Here is a 27225-nt window from a genome sequence, read left to right as displayed (position 1 = left end):
CATTTGGTGATTTGTTTTTTTTTTTTAATTTATTTTACGGCCCTGGATAACAGACCTTTAAGGCCTTTTTGTGATTTGACGAGAATGATGACAAAGAGTAAAGTACGACAAGGATCTTTTTGCAAGTGGCCAAAATTGGAACACCGGCATTGACCGGCATCTTGTGAAGTGTCATGCTGTCCCCTTGTATGTGGTGTTGCTAAGTAAAAAATCTGAATTTCACTGTTTTTTTTAAATATCAGGCCATTCCATATATATAACTTCACGATATATCATAATTAATACAGCATAAATATGTCTGAATCTTATAGCTATATTTAGCACTAGTTAAGTATGGTATTTGAGCAGGTAAACATGTTAAGTTGCAAGTTTATAGCCCTTCAATGGTTTCTATAATTAGTTATTTCCATATGTGGAAACAGGGATGGCTTTCAGAATTTCTTATTCAGTTAAAATTAGATAAAATTTACTTGATTTTCATTATTGACAGTTCCAATATATTCTCTAAAATTGAGGAGATTTTATTTGCTGGCATCCTTTGTTCTACAACTACGCCTCCTGTCAATGTCATTCAAGTGCCAAAAGATCCTTGTCGTACTGTAAATTGTGATCTGGAGATTGAGTGGAAAATTAAATGGATAGCATTTTATACCACAGTTCCTCAACCACAGAATAATTTTAATATTTCCCTTTTCACTGCAAAAATTAGGTTTTCTCTTTGACTGTCATTTTAATTATTATACTCTTTACGGAATCCTTCTTGCGCGAATCCGACTCGCACTTGACCGATTTATTCAAATCAAATAGGTAGTACTTACTAGCTGCATAGATTTATCATTGTATGTATTTCTATGGGTAGCTGCGAGACATATTTTTTAAAAGAATATTTATTAGCCATGTTCATCATCATCAAAGCACAACCCTGGGTCGGCCTTGGTTTGGTCAAGCAAACTCGTCCATCTCGGCCATCGGGGCCGGTCAGATGCAGCTTCTCTCCAGTTCTGAAGCATGTTACTCATGACTAATAATTTTATTTCCCCTCTAACTAAGCGTAGCTTATGCTAGGAGTAGGTAGCTAGGTACTACAATAGTGCAACGGGTGTAGTAGTTGAACTACTGATTTTTCGAAATTCAGTCCGCTCCTTAACCGTTGAGCTATTGGGGATCTGTACCTACCTAATATTCTTTCGTAATATGCAATTGATGTCGTTGCTCTTAATCCGATAGTAACAAGGCAACTAGACGCGACTAGCCCAGTGGAAAATTTATGATTTCCTTAGGTTAAAAGGCACACCACGTGTATAGATTAATTTTATCACAATTAGTAACATTAAAGTTATTTGTTTACATTTTGACTTGTAATAAATTAGTCTTCTTGACCCTCCTCGTTTCGAATAGGTACCTACCTATTGTATGGTGTGTCTAGTCACTAGTGTCTACCCTAGTGTTTTATGTTTCATTGCAGCAATGTGCAGCTTTTAGATACTTTACTGCAGTAATTAATTTTTTAGGGTTCCGTACCTCAAACGGAAAAACGGAACTCTTATACGATCACTTTGTTGTCTGTCTGTTTGTCTGTGTGTCCGTCTATCCGTTTGTCCGTCTATCGTGTCTGTCAAAAAACCTACAGGGTACTTCAGGGACCTTTACGACGAATCGATTGACACCTCATTCATCAAAATCAGCCCAGTAGTTTATGCGCTACGGTGGAACACACAGAATCTGGATACAAACAAACATAAATACATACATAGACTGCTAAAATCATAACCCTTCCTTTTGGCTTTGCCGCAGTCGGGTAGAAAAATAAAAACAAAAGGTAAGTATGACAGCACATGGTAGGTACTAGGTAGGTACTTACTTACTTCAGTAAAATGAATGAGTAGTACTTAAACATCTAGTAAGAAATAAAAGTACAGTACCACCTACGCACTCGTAATGGCGAGTCGTTACATATTCGCTTGCACTAAGTGTCGGCGGTCGGCCCCCCTTTAAACAACCAGTAGCTGAGGATGATGCTGTTATTGGATTCCCTGTATATTATTATATATGTACCTACTCTTTGTTGCAGGCTCAACACTCAAGCTACTTTAAACTTTACACTTGAGCTATCCGCAATGCACTTACGGTACGACACGACGGTGGCCGGGCGCTCCGCACGCGTGGAGTGCATGCTAAGCGCTATCGCTAACCGCGTTTTGCGTGACGAAGATGCCACGTTGCTACGGTTGCCGTAGCCAGTTGCAATGGCGCAAAGTTCATTCGATTCATCAAAACAATGGGATCATTACAAAATATAAACACAAATGATAGGTACCTACTTGGATTGTACCAGTACATGTAGGAAAAGAAATTGTTTCCTAGGTACCGGAGGGATTGTAAGTATGCAAGTAGGTACTTGCCGTTCCGCAAAAAAAGCACTAAGATAGATCTTTGGACTTACAAGAATAAATAAATGGTAAGCGCTTATCTACTTACCTAATTAAAAGTAATACTGCGAATATTTATGTACCTACCTACCTATACCTAATTAAGAATTAATTTTATAGTGACCATGAGTATTATGTAGACCGTACTTATGTACTAATGAACAAGGTAGAGTGTCTGATGTGAAGCTCGCCTGACATTGAGCTCTCTCTACCTACTCGTAAGTCGTAACATTTTACATAAAATTTTAAATATTTTGTCTGTCTGTTTGTTTGACCGGGCTTATTATTGAAACGGCTGAACTGATTTTGACAGAATTTTTACTAACAGGTAGATGATTAAATACAAGGAGTGATCTAAGCTTTCTGAGATAAAATATCTCAGAAATATTTGGGGTTCCTGTATAAAAATAAAACAATAATTATATTCAATCAATTGTAAAAGTCCTTATGATCTTAATTCATAAACGTTTATTCTATAGGTAGGTGTGTCGATGTAGATAGTATGTATATCAACGCAGACATAGACGCGGCAAAAGGCTAGTCTAAAATAGTATAAGAATTATTTTGATCCTACTGATAAATAATAATTAAATCAACACCGCGAAGCAACTTTGTTGCAAATTGTGACTGAGCAGTGAGCACACGTTAGATAAGATATGTAGACTGTAGAGTACCTAGAGATAAAATTAAATATATTATCTAATGGTAAGAAGTGTACTGTGTACATATACCTACCTACATTTGATTAGCATCCTTAGCAAAAAAACGGCTTCCACTAGCGACTCTTATAATTGCTGAGAACTGAGACAGCATAGTTAGGTATGGAATATACTAGGTATAGTTATTTAACAAGATAGCAAAGTTCGTTTTTGTTGCGAGTGCCTAGTATGAACCCTGAACGGGCGAAGGACTCTATAACGAGCGTAGCGACTGATTCTGAGTTAGAATCCTGAGTGTAGCGAGGGATTCTAACTTAGAATCCTCAAGGTAACTTAGAATGCTAAAAATCCTTGTCGTACTGTATAGTCCACTGATGTTGATTCGGTTTAAAGGCACGTGATCACCGTGTGACTACAGGATTAGCGAGAGCACACCAAACAGGGGACGGACAGAACCAGGTCGCCTCGTCTCATTCCCCGTCGCCGTCTATGGGCTATTTATAACCCATTTGGTTGCGCTTCGTCCTACATCCCTAGACTGCAATTGCATCTCGGCTGTTGACAATTTATGCATGTGCGTATTACTCAATGGTACGTAATCGTAACAGGCTCTACCTTAGCATCTATTAAGATTAATACATAGTTGTAATGTTAGATCGATGAAAATAAAACGTTTGCCATGGTGCTTCTTGGCTGTTTACATACGTAGCACCTGCTTATAATAACTAATTATTTATTATACTTAATCATATTATGTCTAGGTACTATTATCTAGCCAACCTATAGCACTAGGGTGTAGACTACTTACTTATATCTACCTATTATCTACCTACGCTATTTCCTTAGATATCAAATTATTATCCTTCCTACCTAGAACTGTATCAGCTACGGGACTGCTACCGTCAAGACGAGCCAAACTAAAGGACGGGGTACTACCTATTTTTAACCCCCAACCCAAAAAGAGGGGTGTTGTAAGTTTTTGTGTATCTGTCTGTGGCATCGTAGCTCCTAAACGAATGAACCCGTCCGTCCGTCCGTCCGTCCGTCCGTCCTTCGTGTCTGTCAAGAAACCTATAGGGTACTTCCCGTTGACCTAGAATCATGAAAGGCAGGTAAGTAGGTTTTATAGCACAAGTGCACGAATAAATCCGAAAACTACGAATTTGTGGTACAGCATTTAAAAAAAAAATTAAATTGTGTTTCAATTTTCAAAGTAAGGTAACTATACCAAGTGGGGTATCATATGAAAGGGCTGTACATTCTAAAACAGATTTTTATTTATTTTTATGCATAGTAGTTTTTAGTTATCCTGCAAAATGCTGGAAAAAAATACCCAAGTACGGAACCCTCAGTGCGCGAGTCTGACTCGCACTTGGCCGGTTATTTTTTTAATTTTAAGTTAGTTCTGGAAGCGTTTTGTCGATGAAGTGAAGGTATTTTCGAACCATCATAGCTTTTCACATTAATTGATCTTTGACATGATAAATATGCCCTCAGTAGACTTATCATACTTGAAAGTCTAAACGGTGTCTATTATCTTGATTTTTTTATGGTTTCAGATTCGATGATCATCAAAACCTCTAGAAGACTGAAATATGTTACGTTGGCCAATTGCATGTAAAAAACGACGGAAAAATAAAAAAAAAATTAAAAATTTCCTTCATCTCATTTTTAACCGACTTCAAAAAGGAGGAGCTCAATTCGTCGGAATCTTTTTTTTAAATGTATGTTCCCCAATTACTGGAAGACGCCTGGACCAATTTGGATTTTTTTTTGTTTGAAAGGGTAGCTAGGTATACCTACTTTCCAGGTGAGGAGATGTAACAGACTGGTACATCACACTTGATATTATAAAGGCGAAAGTTTGTGTGTATGTTTGTTACTCTTGCACGCAAAAACTACTGGATGGATTTGGCTGAAATTTGGAATGGAAATAGATTAGGTATACCTGGATTAAGATATAGGCTTCATCCTGCGCTACATTTTATCCCGGAAAATCAATGAGCTCTGACGGGATTTTTGAAAAACCTATATCCACGAGAACGAACAAATCAGCTAGTAAAAAACATGTGCAATGACTTAGATTAGTGTTTTCATAAGGTTTTCATTGATACTGGGTCGTCGACATTCTGTATTGGGTAGGCTTATGATGACATACTTAAGGTTCCTACTTATAAAAGGAGTTCATATTATTTAAGCATTGATTTTAGAAGTATCAAAGCAGCTATAGTAGTATAAATACCTAACAAGTTTATGATAGAAAGAATATACAAGAAGAAGTAAACCTAGGTTTACACGGGTTAAATTTATCATTACCTACTTAAGAGTCAAGACCTTTCGGTAAAGTCCGAATATTGACTAAATTAAGTTCGAATTCGGCGTTTACCCATGTACAACTTGGTTTACCCAACGTTTTAAAAGCTAAGCTTGGGTAATGTTAAATTAACCCGAGTAAACCTGGGTTTATTCTTCTTCTAGCATTACCCGTAACACCATAATAATATAAGCTTCCTGTTCTGATAAGGGTGATAATGTTACCTATATAATAATTCATAAATGATGCGAATAGTTATATGCGTCTAATTAAGTAACTTTATATTAATATTATCAAGTAGACTAGCCTGTAAACAAATCTAACAGGATGCTGATTACACAATAAAGAGAGAGGAAACAATAATATTTTACGAAAACACTAAAAACATATCTTTATTTCTACAGTATGTACTCTCTTTACGTACCTACCTACCTAGAAGTACATCTTTAATATATTAAAAAACCGGAAAAGTGCGAGTCAGACTCGCGCACTGAGGGTTCCGTACCTACTCGGGAATTTTTTCCAACATTTTGAACGATAAATCAAAAACTATTATACAAAAAATAAATAAAAATCTGTTTTAGAATGTACAGGTAAAGCCCTTTCATATGATACCCCACTTGGTATAGTTATCTTATTTTGAAAATTGAAACACATTTTAATTTTTTTTTAATGATGTAACCACAAATTCGCGGTTTTCAGATTTATTCCTGTACTTGTGCTATAAGACCTACCTACCTACCTTTCATGATTCTAGGTCAACGGGAAGTACCCTATAGGTTTCTTGACAGACACGACGGACGGACGGACAGACAGACAGACAGACAGACAACAAAGTGAGCCTATAAGGGTTCCGTTTTTCCTTTTGAGGTACGGAACCCTAAAAAATTGAAGCACTGTAAGAAAAACAAGATAAAGTTGAAAACTAAAACCGACTGCGATCGTCGTCTTAATAAACGCTGAAATATTATAGTGTAAATTGTTTTTCTGTCACTTGGTATATTTTAATGTAAATTTTCTCCTCTTTCATTTGACACCCCACTCGATAAAATAGCAAAAAAAAAAATTTTGAGACCCCCACTTTTATTCATGTACCTAACATCCGTTTGGTCAATTTTTTTTGTATAAAATGTAGCCTATGTCACCCGGACCCTAAAGACGCGACGAATCGATTTACACCTCATTCATCAAAATCGGCCCAGTAGTTTAGGCGCTACTGTGGAACACACAGTATCTGGATACAAACATAGTTACATACCCACATACATACATATACATACATATATACATAGACTGCTAAAATCATAACCCTTCCTTTTGGCTTGCCGCAGTCGGGTAAAAAAGATCCAGCGCCGATCCAGCATTTATCGATTTTTCAAATAAATGCAACATTTTTTTATGTTTTAACTGTGCAAATTCTAAATCTAAATACCTATATTTGTTTGCAGTTATAACATGAGGTATTTACCTATGAAATAATTTTTTAATTCGTTACTGAAGCTCTATTTCTTAGTCTCGCTAATTTTCGAAATAAAATCGCGCAGCCATCCCATCCCAGTTAGAAGTTACGATATAATTTCAGACTTGAAAAGTCAAACACGGTTTTTTTAACTTTTCTGAAAGAGATCTCAATGCTTACGGGCGAATAAAGTAAGTTACCTACCTACTTGTTTTTAGGTGATTGCGGATCCGCACCAAAAACGTGCTGGATCCAGCTGGATTGCTGGATTGCGGATCCAGCATTACTATACCTAGATATTAGGATTAGAAATGCAAATGATGCAGACAATAATTATGAGTTCTAATTGATTACGACTATCTTAACGGTTTAAACCTTTGCTCATGTTACGTATATTTATCCACTGAATCATAATTATACAGATACGATATCTAAGTGCTGAGCCATTTAATAATGCAAGTTATCTAATCGAGTTGAATGTTATGAGATGAAACGCTTTTATGACCTTTAGGGTTTACCCTGGGTACCCTTTTAACAGGGTAGATAATGGGAGTCACCTAGCAGGAATTCAAATAATGTAAAAAGTTTTTAAGACTATGTCAGCTGGGTAGGCGGGTAGGTACTTCTGTGACTTCGTCCGCGTGGATTTCTAGGTTTTAAAAGAATCCCCTTTGAACTCTCAGATTTACCGATATAAAAGTTTCATGTTTGTCCCCAAGATGTAAGCTATCTCAGTACCTGTCGAGATTGGTTCACCGAATGAGGTAAGAGACAGAAACACTGAAGAATTTTGGACGAGCAGAGATATGAAGCTTTCCGAACACTGCCCGGCCGAGTTACATTCGGCGGCTAAACCTCTTTCTCGAAATTAGACCTACCTAGCCGGATTGTACGTCCTAGGTATATATTATACTCGTCTACCATAATTTCGAGTGCAAAGCTCTCAATGATTACTGTTCATTTTTAGGCCCACCAGAGACATTCTGCTAAGGTCATTTAGTATTGAATTGTTGCAGTCTTCCTCTGGGATTAGGAAGTACCTACTTACTAAAGAAATTACTTCCTACATTCATGGGTCTTCCAGTTCCTACAATAACGACTAAGTAGGCCGCCGCCGGAAAAACTTACTCTACCGAAACTTAGGTACCTGCTCTATAAATAACATTACATATTCTTTAAATAATATAATATTTTGTAGTCATAGTCATAGAACATTTATTTTAATAATGACTTGGGTAATGTGTGGGTATATCATTATTATTAGGTATGTAATTATAGTTAATAGGAAAGGACCGCCAAACCTGTGGCCAAACTCAACAAAAACACACTGTCACCGAGCACTCAAGATTTGCTAAAAAGGAAGAAGCCAAGATCTAGATAGGTATTTAGGTATGTGTCAGGTCGTAGGGCAATTACTAGAAGCTATTTCTATCACTTACTTGCAGTTAAATGAGGCGTTGATGTATTAGATGTTAATAACAGAACAAAACAAATGCCGATAACTGGCCTTGTCGCGTTCTAGATTACGAACATCAATCAAAGACCATTTTAGATCCATTTCTGTAAATAGAATTGTTGCTGTCCTAATTTACTATAGGTACAAGAATAGTAATATCTAAATAGATACCTACTTAGGGACTTATCTTAATTTTTTTAGCTTCAAAAAATATTAAAATCTAATTAAAATATAAATATTTTCAAATCCGACTTCCAAAACTACTTAGGTACATCAAAGCAAAAAAACATTTTCGTTTCTACACGTTGAACTCAGTTTCTTTTTGTTAACGCTTACTCAGGCTTGATTTGAGCCTTAGAGTTTAATCATGAAGTCGTTGCTTGATGAGATACCTACAATATCAATAATTCACCCTCAACAGTTCCCGAATAGCTTAGCCTGCGCACAATAACTCTGTAGAAAAAATTATGGGACAATTTTAGAAACTTCTGTCAATGTGTAAAAAATAGCAATTTGGTCTAGAAATCTCGAAGATATCGGTGTACCTATACAAAGAAAATAAAATCATAGCCCTTCCTTTCGGTTTGCCGTAGTCGGGTAAAAACAGACCGAGGTGAGAACCTCAGCTCCTATTTGGATATCAGTTAAAAGGAACTTTTTCTTTGGATTATTTAGGTATATTGTATTCTCGTTGCTCGTAAGTTTCGTTGGTCCTAAGAGATCCGGGGTTCAGGTCAAGGTTCGACCCGAAAGTTGTTAAGTTTTTCAGTCGCAAAATTTCACGAGCAACCCGGAGTTGGAAAGGTGAAACACCCACGTGCCTCAAAGACCGCGTAAAGCCATCATCCCTAACTCAGCATTATTAGTCTGGCCATTCAACGTAGCCAGCGTTGCGGGCGCACCTTGCCTCGTTATATTTTTGATTTTTAAATTTTTTATAAGTAAACTTCTATTTATTTATTTTAAAATAAAATTTAATTTTGTTATTATATATGAAAGACTGCCTACTAAAATCCAGACATTGTTTCCCAAAAACGTCTAGCGGCGCCAGGCATCGTTATCTTTTGCTACGCATAGATAATAATTACATACTAACATGACAAGTTAACAGTAAATTAATTAATTACCATCAATGTTAGAATATATATTGTACACGAATGCAAGAATAAGTAGGTAAAATTGATGTGGCTGGCTATCACTCAAAACCAAAAAGTTCTCGGTTTTCTCATCGGATTACTCTTATAAAGTTTGTTGACCCATATTAAATTATTTATGCCTAAGTATATATATATATATATATATATAATGTACGTAAGTTTGAAATTTGGAGCTTTTAGGTGAGTTATAGTTTTTTAAAAATCCTGTAGGAACTCTTTAATTTTCCGGGTGTGTAATCCATAGCCACTCTAAATTTCAGCCAAATCTGTCCGTTAGTTCTTGCATTAAACAGTTACAAACATACATACAAACTTTCGCGCTTGGATTTAGGTTTTTAAAGATCCCGTGGGAACAGTTTTATTTTCCGGGATAAAAAGTTACCTACTTATGTCAATTACAGGGACGCAAGCTACCTCGGTACCAAATTTCATATAAATTAATTAACCGGCTGGGTTTTTAGGAATTCCGTGGGAACTCTTTGATTTTCCGGGATAAAAAGTCTATGTCCGTCCCCGGGATATATGCTAACCCGTTGGGTCCGTTAAACTGTTGGGCCGTGAAAAGGTAGAAGACAGACAGACAGACAGACACACTTTCGCATTTATAATATTAGTATGGATTATATTTGAGACATTTGTGTAATAAAAATTATAGGCTTATTAGTTTCATAATACGCACCCACCTATTTGAAGAAATAATTGCCGACACAGTTTAATAATTTCATTACAATTATAATTATCATTAACACGAATGAGACTCGGTCCATCATTACATTGTCACCGCGACCACTTGTAAATATAGTACGTCTTAAGCTCTACAAGTTATTGTAAAGAATTTACTATTAATAACTCGAGTCAGTGACTCCTCGTAGCCGTCTGGTAGACTGTCACTGAACCTGATCCTACCACCTCCCTCATTGTTTACATACCTAAGTAGGTACTTATATATCACTATTCAAATGATAAAGACCTCAAAGGTGCATAAAGTCCGCTAAATATAATGGTTGTTCCTGGTTGTTCCCTATCAATTGATAGGGATGGCAGGTACTTAGGTACTAACACGGCAAGTTAAATTACTTAAAGGTTGTTTGTTTGGACACAGCGGTTACGCAATCATCCGATCTGAATCCGTGAAAATATGGATATAAAATCTCCGACCGAATTCGGATATTGCTTACGTACCTAATAAGTAGGTACGCCCTTTGAATCCGATGCAGATACCTAATGCGAACGCATTAGTACAAACAGTAACTACGGCTACTTAGCTTCAGCCCGAATATTTCTTCCGAGTTGGAAACTCACGGATGATGGAGAGAAATTGGATCACAGAAGTCGGACTTAGTGCGTAAAGTACCATACAAATAGTTCTGTGACTACTCTCACGGATTCGGATCGGATGCAGTGTGTAGCCGCTCTTATATTGTTCCTCGTTTGAATTTAACCTAAGTACCTATGCAGTGCAGTGCACTGTTTGTTTATGTCGTTGGTAGGTAGGTACCTGAGCTAACTGAGGCTAATGGCTATTATATGATAGAAGATTGGCGAATGACTTCGTTGCCTACTAACCTACTCGTAACATAAGGGCAATTTCAATTACGTGGCACGTGTAAGTTATGTAGAGAACATAATAGGTATATAGGTTCCTAAGTACCTATACCCAGAGCTCCGAGGTAGGACTTAATGAGAAAATCCATCTAGGTACCTAACTTTATAGTCTTTACCTATATCTAGGTATAAGCAAGTACCTGCTACTTACAGAGTACAGACCCCCCACTAGGTAGATAGACGACTTCAAACGAGGCGGAGAGAGCCGCTGAATCCAGGCCAGGCGGCCGAAGGAAATCCCTACAAGACAGTCTCGGTTTGCTCGTTCAATTATTTTAAATAAGTAGGAAACCCGAGAAAGCTTTTAGTGTTCGAGCCGTTAAGGTATACTTGAATAGTCACATTTAGACTTAAAATTACATACTTATTAAGTAGCAACGTAGTGAGTAAGTACGTGTAAGTACAGTAAGAGTGTAACTTTTCAAGTTGCGCCGGTAAATCTCACATTATGGACGGGAAGCTTACGGGAAAACGTCATAAGTAGATAAGTATAGGTATTGTAATAGTCCAAAGATAATGCCGGCCTTCATTACGCCAATGAAGGCCGGCATTTTGGCATTGGACTTTCAACCCTTGGAAATGCCGTGAGCGCTTACCAAAACCAAAACTTCGGCTTCTACCTAGCAAATTTTCAGGTCAGTCTAGAAACAACTGAATTTCTAGTCCAAAGCCGAAATTTCATTTTAGAGTACAAAGTTCCTCTCACATTCATACTAAATGACGGATTAACGTATATTCACGTTTGTTGAGCTTAAAAAGTTTCACTAGAGCCTTAAAATTTTCCCGTGGCGAAGATGCGACGGGCGACGGGCGGGGCGCGGGGCGTGGCGCCTGCGTGTCCGCCGCCCATCGACTGTTGCTGTTATAAGCGAGGGCGCCGCGCGCGCCGCCGACAGCGTGAGCAGTGCTTCTGAACTACGCTCCAGCGTGTGAGTGCGCCACGACTGCGCCGCGGACCGATCGAATCGCGCGCCGATCGCGCAAAGAGCCGTTCGTGATTTATATCGCCAAAACATTATACTCCAAGGTACGTTTTTTTCTGTACAATAACATTATACAAAAAATGATATACAAATAAATTTTAGTGAAATCATATTATTCTTCAATACTATTTTAATATTTTTTTAAGTTGTTTTCTTTTAAGTTACTTATTAATATATGTGTATGGCAAAGTGACTTCAAGTGAATTATCATTGTTTTGGAAAAAAAAACCTTTAATCAAAAACTACTGGGTAGATAGTAACCTAGTGTGTTATACTAGGTACGTGTAACTAAAGCTTATGTACCAATTTAATTATTAAGTGTATGTTTATCTACACTTAGGTAGTTATCTACTTCTAGTTGGTTATATTATGGTTACTCTGTAAAGTAAAATACCTAAGTAGAAAATTAAATCGGCAATTTTCGTCATTGTTTGGTCAATTCTAAACCTTTTCAATTTTTTCAAAGTAAAGTCAAAGTCATTTATTCAAATTGGGTACTATTGTATACACTTTCTGATTGTCAAACAATGATGTAGCGGTGATGATTCATTACGTTAACTTAAAACTAAAGCTACGAGGGTTCCAAACGCGCCCTGGTCTGAGAAGAGCACAACAACAAACTCAGCCGACTACCTGACTAACTCAATAAGATACGTCTAACTATTAACTACACCGAGTAGGGGACCATGTAATGTGAAAAGCTTTTAATAATTGTAAATCTAAAAAACACGTGAAACGTATGAGGATGAGGTCTTAAACATTTAATTGGGGTCGAAAGTGTTCACCGTTCGGTGGACGTTTGTCCACCTGCGACCTTGTCTCGCAGACTAATCTCAATTCTCAGTAGGTATTAGCGAGACATTGTCCTTATAAACACAGGTCACTCGACTTCAAGACTGCATTCAAAACAACAACTTATCTACTAACATAACATGAGATGTGTAGTATATAATATTATGTACCTACGTAAATCAGCAAGAGCCGAGAACAGCCAAGGTTCTTACACAACTAAGGCAAAGCCAAAAGTAAGGGTTCTGATTTTAGCAGTCTATGTATGTTTGTATTTCTGTATGTTCCACTGTAGCGCTTACTACTGAGCCGATTTTGATGAATGAGGTGTCAATAGATTCGTTATTATGTTCCGGGTGAATCTACATGTCCTGACGACGAATCTACATGTCATGGTGTCGGAGTTAAACATACATTTTGAGTCCGAGATATTGCTTGCTTTTCCTGGAGGTTTAGTAATGGCAGGACGAGAGGTGCAATACGCATGCTGCACGTTATGGGTTTTGGCGGATTATAGAAAATAAGCTTGCTTGATAGGTAGGCAGGTATACCTTTAGGATCTATCATGGACTTCCGCAAAGTAACGCCTGCATAAAACGTAGATTAGTTCGTTCCTAGATAACGTATTGCTGATTGCAGCCCTATTAAATCACTTATGCACACTGACCTTTACTAATATATATACGCTGGACCTGCAATTGCCGTCCTGATTTGGAAGCAACTTGATTTTCACTATTTTGGCGCTGATAGCAGCAGTGAACGTCATGTGAGCACAGAGTAAGGACGTGAGCGTCACTAGTGATGAGGCATCTCTCAACGCGAAGACCACTTGAGACAAAGCATCAACTTTAATTCCCGGTAATAATCTACCTACCCTACGCGACAGTTTGAGATGGCAATCGGGGTGGAGACCCCCCGCACACCCGCACAGCCCCCACGCTAACCCGGTGCATGATAGCACGGGGCTCATTTGGCACGGGTGACGTGCGAGTATGCGGAGCCTTGAATCGGCACAACCTAAATGTTATTTTGTATAGTAGACCTCTTCCAGTGTGCTTGTATACCTCATATTATATCCATTTCAAGCAAAGATTTTGAGACGGTAGACATCGGTACTTAGATGATAGATCTATTTGGTGTCAGAGTAGGTAGGTACAATAGCATGTGTAGTGTGTACCTACTGAATGAAGGCACTGACCCCCACCCGCCGCGAATCATCAATAATTGGGAGAGCCGACGGTACTCAGTACACTTGACCCCACAACTCTTGAATTACCTACCTATCGTCTGCTTATTCCTACCTACTCTACTACCTACCGTCTCCGCGTCGCGTTGCCAAGGCACTTAATTGAACAGGTGGCAGACCGTACACATATCAACACGTGACACAAATCATGTAGACTTCAGATAAGGCGAAAGGCGGTTTTCTTTTTTAGAGTTCCGTACACGAAGGGTTTCAACGGGACCCTATTATTAAGACTCCGCTGTCCGTCCGTCCGTCCGTCCGTCAGTGTCATCGGGCTGTATAATGTATCTCGTGAACCATAATAATAGGTAGAGACTTGAAATTTTCACAGAATGTGTATTTCTATTGCCGCTAAAACAACAAATACCTACTAAACATTCCAAAATTACCGCCATTAAAAAACCAGTCAAGTGCGAGTCGGCCGGTTTTCTTTTCCGAGGTAGAACATCGCAATAAACCGCGCAAGAAAACCCAAAAATATGTTCCTTTGTTTTGGTCATAACTTACAAACTCTTTTTTATATCCTTGTTTTCAGTATTTGTGGATGATACATAATAATATTATACTGAATTTACATGTTCCTGTCTCGTTTAGTTTTAGAGATGGCCTCTGTCACAAAAATGGTCTAAGACTAATAGCTTTGACGGCCCCCATTTCCTTATTTTTAAGATAAATTTAAATAAAAAATATGTTCTTACTCTAACTCAATGAGCTCTAAATAGTAATACCATACATGCTACGGTAAGGAATTTTTTTCCCGGCTCCTCTTTTTCATGTATGGCAACCCCCTGAAAAATAATTTGACTGAATTTCAATATTCGGTTATGGGTTATCGGTTATGGGTGGTTCTACTTACACCAAATATCAAAATTTCAGATTTATAACTCATTTAGCCTACAAGATAGAGACCTGTGACACGCGGACAGCCTGACGGACAGACAGACAGCAGACCCTTTGGAAAGGGAATCCTAAAAACCTAAATCTAAGCGGTCGAATTATTTGTGTACAGCCAAAACTTGCATCCGGATAGGTATGTATACATAATATTATATTATGGTACTTTTCATCCCGGAAAATCGAATAGTTCCCATGGGATTCCAAAAACCTAAATCTATGCGGTCGAAAAATCACAGGTATCCTCTAGTACTTAAATAAATAAAAAATAAAATCGGTCGGATGAAAGTATCCGACCGTCCTATGGTGCACATTGCTTTGGTATTTATGATAGGTATTACAGCTTTAGTAGGTACTGAAAGTAGATCAAATTATTCAATCCAGTGCACGAGCACCCGAGCCACGCGGTTACCAGACGAAGTCGATGTCGGCTCTCTAGGGACACTAAATTGCTATTCCTCAAACCTTTTCTCTTGATAAATAAAACGTAAATCTGCCATTTGATATTAAAAATAATTTATTTACGACATTATTTTACTAAGTACATTGATATATTATATTATTGGTTTACTAATTAGTTTCAGAGTGAACTAGAGTGGCGGAACTCTCGGTTCAGGATCAAACTCACTCCAGTCCACTCTGCTAGAATATAAATAAATCTTTCCGGGAAACGTCGTGTTTAACGAACCTATAACTACTTACTTGTAATTTCAGCTACATTACCATTAATTTTTCTGGTCTCACAGCTCACTGCCCTGCCCTGAGTCGGAAAATTTCGCCGCCCCTTTCTAAAGATAAATCTGTCTCTAGCTACATTTCCGTGCCGAATCTCTATTATTTACTTACCAACACCTCAAAAATTTACCTAAGTAGGTATCTACTCTTGAAAAAAATACTTAATATTTAAACAGCGCAGATGTATAGACATAATAGGTAGGGTATCTAGATACGAAAGTACCTAGTGGATATTTAAGATGTAGGTAAATAAAAGGTAAAAGCCCTAAGAGGTGAAAGCGAGACGGTAGAGATGCCGAGTGCAGTATTATGTGCACGTGTCTGTCGTATGACCGCCTGATTGCCTCCAGCCACAGAATATTATATAAGTAATAGCTCCCGACAGCATACAATGGTCCAAGAACTGGTGTCTATTTCTGAGTAGGTACATATACTTGCCTAGGTAGGTAGGTACGCCATAAAAGCTGAGAGTTCAAAATAAAAATATGTACTTAAATAAATAAATAAAACGTTTATTTCCAATCATCTTGTTACATAGGTAGTATTTGATCTCAAACAATCTGCGTGCTTATTGGCGTCAGTACATACAGTTAAAAAAATGTTGCAAGATCAAGAACTGGCTATCCTAGCTATCGGTTATCTAAAACAGAAATAAATACATAAGTGCACAAGCACAAATCGCTTGGCAGCACGGCTTTGCCGGTAAGATGATAAGTGAAAGCTAACCACGGCTAAAGCCTAATACTAGACCAACCTGAGACAATTTAGAGACTTAAAAATCCCTTTTGGTGAGGAAAATCCGTCATGGATACCACCGGCCACGGGGGTGCACTATAATTGTGCCCCCCGAGTGCACTGTTGCACAACAACATCCGGCATAACAATAGTTATGCAGGACTCCTACCGACTAAAAACCTCACAAATTATCCCATCGCAGACGACGCAGCACTAGGGAACGACAAGCTTCGTTACGCCAGCGGATGTCCGCAGCAGACCCACCACTGGGACACACGTGCCCCCTAACACCAATAGAAGCTGCATGCTGGAACCACAGCACGCCAACCAACCAGAGGACCACACTGTAAACGACGGACCGCCCCGTGTCCATCATCCACAAGTCCTCCCAAAGGCTAGGGTCCGCGGGGAAGGCAATTCCATTTCCACGATCTCCATCTTCAACATCTCCCTCGCCCGTCACCAAGCTGGACAAGCGAGAAACCGGTGGGACAGCCAGTGATTGGAAGGGTGATGAAACAGTCATCACCAACCACCCAACACATCCACGCCCTCCTGTAATTAATTTTACCTGTTATCGAAAAAATCCATCAACTCTCGGATTCAAGTCACTTGTACACAATATCTAGTAACAAGTTGTTACTATTAATAGTCGTCTATAGTGGACCATTCATGATGCTGTTACACGTGTAACGTGTATTATAAATACCTACCATAGTTCTAGAATTTCCTACGTTACTTTCCATGCCTGGCCAAGCAGTTTTTCGCGTGGTACAAGAAACTAACTTACGAAATTCGTAATCGATTCAAATATTTATGGTACGGCGTAGCTGGCTAATAGCTGTGTCCCTACATTCTATGGGACCGGATCCCACATCGTAAAGAAAAAATAGGTAGGTCCGGGTAATTTAACTTGAATCTCAATTTCATCCGTTGAAAATAATAATCACTACCCATCACTACCCATTTTTAAATGCAAAAGCGTGTTTGTTTGTAAGTTTATTAGTTTTTAGGTTTGTCCTTCAATCACGTCACAACGGAGCAACGCGACGGATCGACGTGATTCTTTGCATAGGTATAGGTTAAAGACATGGAGAGTGACATAGGCTACTTTTTATCCCGGGAAAACAAAGAGTTCCCACGGGATTTTTAAAAACCTAAATCTACGTGGATGAAGTCTCGGACATTATAAGCTGCTAATAAAATAAACGATTTTAAAGTTGTCCCTGGCGGTCCCACCTACCTACCTACGTTCTCCTACGATGCATATGTGGTTCCGAAATCCGCTGCTGGCTGGAGGTGAACTTTATTAAAGCATTCATTTCATTATGCAAAATATCTGGAAAGAGTTACCTGCCTTACCTACGTTCGCATACTATGTGGGGTCCTGCTGAGTATAGGGTCACACTAGCCTTAGGTAAAATGCCGCCTGGCGCAGTAGAAAGCGCCTGAGGTTTTATAAGCGGGAGGTCCCAGGTTCTCGGCTGGATCATTTTCGGAATTTATAGTTTCAAGATTAGTCCAGTCTGGTCTAGTGGAAGGCCTTGATTGGAAGTTTCCTTACGATTGCGACTAGTTTCCTTACTGGCAAAGACGTGTTGCCAAGTGTTTTAGCGATGATGCGATACGAATAGGTACCCTTATTCGGTTTCTATATATCGTCTAGCATCGTATAGTAAGGATAGATAAAACTGACGTAGCTGTCCGAGGTTAGTCTGCTTCCATCTTAGTCTGCATCGTCACCAATCACCAAGATCGCAATCAAGACCTAACTTTCATCGAATAAAAAACAACCACGTCTATAAATTGTTGATAAAAACCATGGACCTATAAATAGATATATAAAAAAGATGTAATATAAGTGCGCTTATCGTATATATTCATGTTATTGTTTTAATTATAACTTAATTACACAGTAACAGAATGTAGCTACCCAGCTAAAATCGAATGCACGCAAGTTGATGATAAAATACCATTATATAATTGCATGTAAGTAACATTCCGCAAGCGATTTTATTAACGCTCCGCGCATAGCGTTTGCAGAATGCAGTTTTACATAAGTCTTGGTTACATAAATGCTCTAATAATACTGACCTACTGTGAATTTGTGTCATTGAAGTTATTTTTAAACACGTTCCAGTGATTGCCTTAATGCATCATGCTTGGGGGAGATAAATTGATTAAGGCTAATATCTCCTTGAATAGTCGACTTAGCTCGATTAAGATTAAAGATAACACAATACTTGCCAATGACATGTATGTTATGACATTTTATAACTATCCAAACAAATAAAGAAAAGTTTTGCTAGGTCGCTCATGGAAAGTGCTGGGAAACGCGCTATAGGGTTACTTGTCCTGAAAATAATAAGTCAGGCATTTACATTTAAACTGTAGGGTGGTACTCGTAACTAACAACGGTCAGCAACACAGCAAGGCTGCCCACTCTCCACAGTGATGCCTGTATTTATGCGCTGTGACTTTTTTCACCTACCCTCTTAACTCGTAGGTATCTATCTATGACTTCTTCATGACTCAACTCCACTTGGATTTGACATGAGTCATGATCATGACATAACCTATGACACGCGAGTACAATAAGAGTACCTATTTAAGCTATATAAGGAGATCAATAAAGGATCAATGAACCAATAAACAAAACAACAACTGCTAACACTATTGCCCGAACTCGGGTAACAAGTCGTCACATAAGTGAAACAAAGCGATAAATAAAAGCTTGTAAAATAACAATGCACAATGATGACTATACGATTTAATATTGCACCCACCCTATACTATTCTTAGAATAGCACTTAAGGAAAGGAAGAAGCTGATTTGCATTTTTATGAATGATGAAGGTTAAATCATCTTCGTTTGTCTTATGTACAAAACTTGATAAGAATTTATCCTTTGGATATTTTAATATTTTATTTCAGAGCAGAAAACGGAACTAGTAACTAGGTAGCATCCACTAGAAAATATTATATACTTTGTATATAATAGGTCTGTATGAATGCAACAAGCTCACATAGCTAATAGGCACCTTAAGGCATAAGTTAACACCCGAAATACAATTGGGTTCTAGGAAAGAAAACTTTCGTCGATGTTACCTACTCCATTACTCTTTTTTGATCACTTATTGGTGGTCCCATCCCATCACTAAAAAGTGAAGATTTGATCCCTTCGGAGATGAAAGACCGAAGTCTCAGTGCCTGTAATGGAAGAATCGACGCAAGCGTTTTATTTTTCTTATAGTGACAGACAGACAGACAGTCTCACCACATTTCCTTTTTAATTTTGGTATGGAACTCTAAAAAGCAAAATCTGAATATCACTTATACGTTATACTTCCTTACATTTTCACACTTAGGAAATGAAAATTGGATCGGTTATCCTTAGCAAAGTAGGGAGAAGCCAGTGTCAAGTTACACCTACCCTTCAGTATAAAAGCGTAAAACTACTCAGATTACGAACACTCGCGTCTCCGGTTACTGACACAAGAGTATCTACGTTCAAAACAGACGCTTGTATTATTACAATATTTTGTTACTTGTGGAAAACAAAAAGTAGCAAAAGTAGGCATGTAGTAGTGTACCTAGTGACTGCCTAATGACAACTATAATTGTGCGTATGCGTAAACTCCGAGCTAACCCAGTTGAATGCGTGCATTTGAAATAAAAGAAAATACTAATAAATACTTCCAAATAAACGATTGATACACGGATAAACAAAAGGGACGCTATAGAAAATAGAATAGAAATAAGTAGCGTATCGTATTCGACGCGTCAGAATCAGTTTTAAATTTTATCATTTAGTACGATTTAATATGGTTAGAGACACATTTAATTAAAAAGTCATTAACTACAAAAAATATTAATTGAGTTATCACCAAAAAACGTGGGAATTTTTGCAGTAAAGGGCTTTTTAGTTAAAAGACGGCAGCAAGTCGAGTGGAATGATGTGCCGTGACGCCTTGTGTACTCTTTTACTCAATTTGTTATCTGAAGTTGGTGTAACTTTTGAATAAACTTCTGTTTCAGCTAGCGAGATGTTGGTGAATAAGATCGTTCACTTGGCGATTGTCGTGCTGACGATAGTGTGGGACTTGCGCTGCGACGCCGCGACCGCTGCCGTCAAACTGTGTGGTCGCGAGCTCAGTGATTTCATGAGCAGAGTTTGCCACGCGTACAATAGCCCCTCCTGGGATGTACCCACAGGTAAAGTAAAGTAAAGTAAAAGTAAAATATTCTTTATTGTACACCAACAAGACAGTAATATATAAATAATAATAAAGATTTATGTACAAAAGGCGGCCTTATCGCTAAAATAGCGATCTCTTCCAGGCAACCTAAGGGTGAGGAGATAATAAAAATTAAAGAAAGTGGAAGGGGTGTACTAATAAAATAAAGTAAATAAACATAATGTATATATAAAATTTAAAATAAATAATTAAGTAAATAATAATAATAATATTACAGTAAATAAGAACGGAATAAGGATAGGAATAAGGAAGGTACTTAGTTCTCTTCTTTTCTTTTTACGCAGAGGGTGCCAACGGGGCCCCATTAGTAAGCCTCCGCTGCCAGTCCGTCCGTCTGTCTGTCTGTCTGTCAGCGAGCTGTATCTCGCGAATCTTATTAGATAGAGAATTGAAATTTTCACAGAATGTGTATTTCTTGTGCCCTAATATCAACAAATAATAAATACCTATTTCAAAATAGCCGCCACGCAAATTAAAATAAATATTCACCCAAGCGGACTAGCTAGTGAGAGATAATTTGCAAAAGTAATAAGAGATAAAAATAAATAAGTAACTTTGTTATCTTATGCTAAATGAAACCGCACAACCCATCCGTCTTATTTTTGCAAGATAAGAGAGATTTTGAAAAGAGGCTACACGAGTTGAGAATAATTAATTATTATTTATTGATAAGTAGGTAGGTAGGTTCCTACTCGTATCGTTTTTAACCGACGAAGTTGCCAATAGAAGTAGATTCAGAATTAATGCGCATTTCTTAAACCGCCATCCTGGTCCTCTATTCGATGTGCGTATTTTTACCCGACTGCGTAAGGGAGGGCAAGGGTGCATTTGCACTGACGCGGAGCTGGGCGGAGTTAAGCGGAGCGGACCGTGAATTGGCCAATCATAGTGCTCGAAATCTCCACTCCGCATCAGTGGAAACTGTGTAAGTAGAGCTTAGCGGACCTTCAAATAAAATATACATATTATAAACACGCGCCCCCGAGCCGGTCAGAAAGGAGTCGAGCAGGACAGTGCGGTGCGGCAGGTAGTGGTAGGGTAGACAAATTTGACTGACCGGAACACAACTCTAGTTAGCTCTAGTCTGCTCAGCTCAACTCAGTTCCACTCCGCCCAGCTCCGCGTCAGTGGTAACGCACCCTTATTGTGTTTATCAGTCTTTATAACTAATGTAAACGCGTGGGCCGATTTTAATGATTCTTGCATCAATAGATTTGTTTTAACCTCAGAACAATAAAACCTATGGCTCTTCCAACATCAATGGTTCCAAACCCCGACCCAAAAAGAGGGGTGTTATAAGTTTGACGTGTGTATCTGTCTGTGGCATCGTAGCGCCTAAACGAATGAACCGATTTTAATTTAGTTTTATTTGTTTGAAAGGTGGCTTGATCGAGAGTGTTCTTAGCTATCATCCAAGAAAATCGGTTCAGCCATTTGAAAGTTATATGCTTTTTTCTAGTTACTGTAACCTTCACTTGTCGGGGGTGTTATAAATTTTTAATTTACACTTGTAACAAAGACAATCTAATTTTAAGTGAATGACCTAAATACATGACCCATAACAATAATATCCGCATTAATAACAAAAATGGAATGTCAATGCTTATCAATATTCAATACCAATATGATGAGAATGAAAAGGTCGTTATCATTAGATTATATAATACCTTAAGGTCGTCTCGACCACTTCCGACTAGGAGGTAGTTACCCAATAAAATAAAAACATTGCGCGTATTTTCCTTTCAGGCCTTTTACAACGTAATGGCATTATCTATAGGTACTAATCTCATGGTCTTATAATACCTACTCACTAATCTATAGTATTATAAAGAGGTAAAGTTTGTAAGTTTGTTTGTAGGAAGTAGTCTCTGGGACTACTGAAAGGATTTTGAAAGTTCTTCCACCAGTTATTCCATAATCGTCGAGTCCCGGGTGAAGATAGAAATAAAGACACCCGTACCTTACAAATTCTATCAAGACGGTCGCCTTGCAATGACATCGAATGAGTCAATATATCGATTTTATATAGGTAACTAGTAGGTAACTACCTTCAATACATAAATTAATAATCTTAAATCATTTCCAAAAAAAATTTAATCAATTTTTAAAATAACCTAATACTAGTTAAGTTTTAGGGTGTTGTCCGATGTTAATAACAGTTAGGTATAAGTAGGTACTTATGTATATTTTTATCAATAGGTAAACTGCGCGACCTTTTGATTGTTATTAACATTTTAATACCTACTTCTATATAGGAAAAACAACTGTCCGCATGCTTTACCCTCTATTTAATAGTGACCTTACATACAGTGTATCAGCGAATCAAACACGAAACGATTCCGTGATCTAGTTTACATACATACATACAGGGTAACCAGTACAACGTCTGAGGGGTTGCATCTGGGCATAATATGCGCTGACCTCCGAGCGGATTTTAATGGGTAGAAACTCCACCTAACCCGATCTCTTTGGAGAGATATATCTTGAGAATCTATCTTCGCGAACACCGCTAGAACCACTGTTTTTACCTTTCTTTATTTTTTGCAGTAATAGAGCAACCTGCAGCAGTTGTGCGGCGAAAAAGACGAACCGGGATCGCGGACGAGTGCTGTGTGTTCGGCTGCACGTGGGAACAGCTCAGCTCATATTGTGCGATCAGCGCTAAGTAAGTTGAGAATAACAAAGTCTTGTTGCCCAAAGGTTTTCTCACGATGTTTTGCTTCACCGTTGAACGTTATACTTAGGTACATTTAATGGAATGAAATAAGAATTAAGTATCTAATTATTTATCACCCTATCGGCACTTTTGGAAATCGATAGCCTAAAAAGGACGAATCCATATATTGTTTGAATGTGATCAGATCAGAATCGCCAGTGGACTCGATGGAGGCGCACCTGATCGCGGACCGGTCGGCGGAGGCGGCGGCGGCGGCGGGCGCGGCGGTGGTGTCGCCCGCCGTGCTGGGCAAGGCCGAGGCGAGCACGCGGCGCGAGGTGGGACGCAGTGGCAGCGGGTACGGGCGCGCACGGGGCCGCCGTTGTTGGTGCCGGCGCAAGAGGCGCTCGGGCCGCCGGCGAACCTCGCTCATGGGTAACATGGTGTGTCTCACCTTCACCGCTTTCTTGTTCTCTGTACGTGCGGTTGTGCCAACTACGATCTTTTACAAATTATAAAATAATCCAAAACTCACCAACTGAATCGCGCTGGGTCTGGAAACTTGATTTTTTGTATGTAGGTTCTCTATAAAGTACCTAGACCCCCCCTTCACTAAGAAATGAATTATTGCAATTATTTACATACATACGCGGGCGAAGCCGAGAGTAAGCTACGCTATTATTTGTATACTTACTTTGCTATCTGTTGCGCGCGCATCGCGCAATAATTGCGGTAAACTTTAGCAGTTCGAAAGCGAATTATAGGTGCTCTGAAATGTTTTGCAAAACGCACATGTCCCTGTGGTCTGTTTATTAGGACATAATGCTGAAATTGCTGCAATTTTTTACAAGTGTCACTCGCAATATAAATAAAAAATACTGGAGAACAAGAAAGTGGCAACTAACACTCATATTAACGCTTCTTGCATGCAAACTAACTACTTCATGTAACAACAATCATCTTTCAATGAATGTGGCTCAGTTAGGTGCCAGTTCTACCACATATTAAACACATATTTATGTTTATAAAGGCGACTGTACACCAAAGGCGGCAGGCTGATGATCGTGCAGCTTGGGGCAGTTCGGCCTGGCCTACGTATATACTGATTTCTATTATAACGATGTAAAGGCTTTGGTCAGGTAGTCTTCTTTAGATTGTTCATGTCACTCCTGTTACATATACATACATACCTACACACAAACTCATACCCAGCGTTTGCTTTATTATTTGAAAAGCAATTTACAGCTAACATTCACACCATTAAAAACACGGAGTTCGGAATCAGCTTAAAAATCACTGTGGCTAACGAAATTACTACATTATTACCCATTCCCACGATTTGTAATTACTTATCAGTGTTGTTGTTATCCACTATAAAGCATGAATTTATTTAATTCCAATTTAATTAGCGTATATTTTAAAAGTTGTGATCAGAATATAAAATAAGTATTCCACTAATTATAAAACTAAAGATAGGTACAGATTAATTAATTAATAATATGTGATAACCATCAAATTTTATTGAAAAACTAGCTGAAGCCCGCAGCTTCGCCCGAGTGGATTGGTCAGATCCCCTGCAGCATCAGGATTGAGGAGTTGGACTCCAAATTTTTTATGAAACAATGTCGCTAAGTTCCTCTATGGATAAAAAAGAAATGACGCAAATCGGTTCAGAAATCTCGGAGATTTTGGTGTATATAGGTAGAAAAACTCCCTTTTTGAAAGTCGGTTAAAAAAGTAGCCTATGTTACTCCCTGGTCAATTCTCTACTTGTCTGTGAAAATCCCGTCAAAATCGGTTCAGCCTTTCCCAAGATTAGCCTTTTCAAACAGACAGACAGACAGACAGACAGACAAAAATTTTAAAAACGTGTGATTCGGTTATAGTATCGTTCAAATAACCATATGACCTTAATATGCGGTAGTTATTTCGAAATTACAGACAGACACTCCAATTTTATTTATTAGTATAGATATAAGTAGGTACCTACCTATCTGCGAGCAATTAATTAAATAGTTACGAACTCTGACTGATCAGTGTATTCAAAACAAAATCTACATTGCTACATCACACTAATATTATAAAGGCGAAAGTTTGTATGTGTATGTGTGTGTGTGTGTGTGTGTGTGTGTGTGTGTGTGTGTGTGTGTGTGTGTATGTGTGTGTGTGTGTGTGTATGTGTGTGTGTGTGTGTGTGTGTGTATGTTTGTTACTCCTTCACGCAAAAACTACTGAACGGATTGGGCTGAAATTTAGAATGGAAATAGATTATACCCTGGATTAGCACATAGGCTACTTTCTATCCCGGAAAATCAAAGAGTTCCCACGGGAATTTTAAAAAACCTACATCCACGCGAACGAAGTCGCGGGTATCAGCTAGTTACCAATAATTCTACCAAATTAGAAAAGCTAATCTCAAATAGTTCTGAACGGATTTCATTTGTCTATGAGGCTGTACCCGCACTAATTCAGCTAGTCTACACTAATATTATAAAGGAGTAAAGTTTATTATGTTTGTTTGTAGGAATTAATCTCTGGAACTCCAGAACAGATTTTGAAAATTATTTCAGCAATAGAAAGCTACATTCTTCCCGAGTGACGAAAGGCTACCTATATTTTATTTTCAAGCACCCGTGCGAAGCCGGGCGGATCGCTACTTGTCAATAAATTAAAGTATATAATTGGAAAAATGGTGGTAATCACAACAGAACGGCAACGGTCAACGTGATACAGGGTCTGAAGAGCCGCCAAATCAGCAAGAAGAAGAAGAAATTAAAATAATGTTTTTTTTTGTGGCAGGGGCTCATAAAAAATGCCGCGCGCGCTGCGCCCGTCCTGGGGACGGTGTCACCGCTGCTGACGTGGGGCAGGACCCTCAACACTGACCTGCCGTCGATCGAGCGGGACCGATACGCGTACATTGCAGTCTATACGTAAACTTGGCGACATCGACGCTGCGAATGATCGTAAAAACAAAGTAAACAACGTAGACTCGTATTTTGGTGCACCGACCGTATGTGTTGGGCTAGTTTAAAAATTACATTCGTCGATTTACTGCAAGAACTCATTAAATGCAAATATCACCTAATTACAGTGGGTACAGTAACTTACAACAATGAAATGAGTTTTATAGTAGGTACAATATAGAACTCGTCTTGAACTGCAACTACAACTCGTCAAGATGAGTATTTAAATTCAACTTGATATTTTTTTTGCAATTAATAAGAAATTCTCTATAAGATGAAAGTCCGAACTTAAAGTGCAATTCATAGGTATAATTCAGGTCGACAAATATTCGATTTTTTTTTAAACAAGTACCTTCCTAGCATGTGTTCAAGTACCTAGTGATATAATGTTTATAAATGGATACATTTTTCTAAACTATAATATTAAATGCATACAATTGTACCATGCTTTATTATATTTTCTAAATGTGCCCTGAGGTTGCAATAAACATATAATCAGTAACACAATGTCACATATTATGTTTGTTGCCTCAGTAAGAGTTGAATATTTTTATGCATTCCTTTGTTAAAAGTCTTGTACCTTTAATAATAATTACTATCATTCTACTTACAAAATTGAATCATAATATTATTATGTACCAGCTTCTGAATTCCAGATGCAATTGTTGCTTTAACTAAAATAACATAGCTATGTTATACTGTCCATAATATGAACTGAGCACCATAATTATAGATGTATTTTAAAATTATGATCATTTTATTTTCTAAGGTTTATGTAACTAAATCACCTACCATATAAGGTTTAAAGATCTCTAAAGCATCTGTGATAATTGCAATCGATAAAAATAAATCATTAATTTATAAACTGTTAGGTTTAAAGTATT

At 38.1% G+C, this 27225-nt stretch overlaps 1 protein-coding gene across 4 annotated transcripts; it reads left to right on the top strand.

Annotated features, from left to right (window-relative positions):
* The first annotated feature begins 11853 nt into the window (after positions 1 to 11853).
* LOC123866169 (insulin-like growth factor II) lies at positions 11854 to 26734 on the top strand. 4 transcript variants are annotated; one of them, XM_045907563.1, is made up of 5 exons: positions 11854 to 12106; positions 20499 to 20675; positions 23267 to 23384; positions 23581 to 23810; positions 26175 to 26734. In XM_045907563.1, the coding sequence occupies exons 2-5, from the start codon at positions 20507 to 20509 to the stop codon at positions 26258 to 26260; spliced, it is 603 nt and encodes a 200-aa protein (XP_045763519.1). In that variant the 5' UTR covers positions 11854 to 12106; positions 20499 to 20506; the 3' UTR covers positions 26261 to 26734. The 4 variants fall into 4 exon arrangements, with proteins under 4 accessions (XP_045763519.1, XP_045763517.1, XP_045763520.1 ...); XM_045907561.1 differs by having other exon boundaries at positions 23581 to 23818; XM_045907564.1 differs by having other exon boundaries at positions 11857 to 12106; positions 23581 to 23713.
* The last annotated feature ends 491 nt before the right edge of the window (positions 26735 to 27225 follow it).

This window comes from Maniola jurtina, chromosome 6, assembly GCF_905333055.1.
Source record: "Maniola jurtina chromosome 6, ilManJurt1.1, whole genome shotgun sequence".
NCBI classification, from domain to species: domain Eukaryota; kingdom Metazoa; phylum Arthropoda; class Insecta; order Lepidoptera; family Nymphalidae; genus Maniola; species Maniola jurtina.
Note: the sequence above shows the minus strand (reverse complement) of the source record. Positions and strands in the feature narration are given on the sequence as shown.

Bases quoted from the DNA above. Each gene is read 5' to 3' on its own strand.
- LOC123866169 (XM_045907561.1), top strand. From the start codon at position 20,507: ATGTTGGTGAATAAGATCGTTCACTTGGCGATTGTCGTGCTGACGATA. The intron at 23,385-23,580 runs GTAAGTTGAGAA...GAATGTGATCAG, and splicing joins TATTGTGCGATCAGCGCTAA to ATCAGAATCGCCAGTGGACT. The intron at 23,819-26,174 runs GTGTGTCTCACC...TTTTTGTGGCAG, and splicing joins CCTCGCTCATGGGTAACATG to GGGCTCATAAAAAATGCCGC.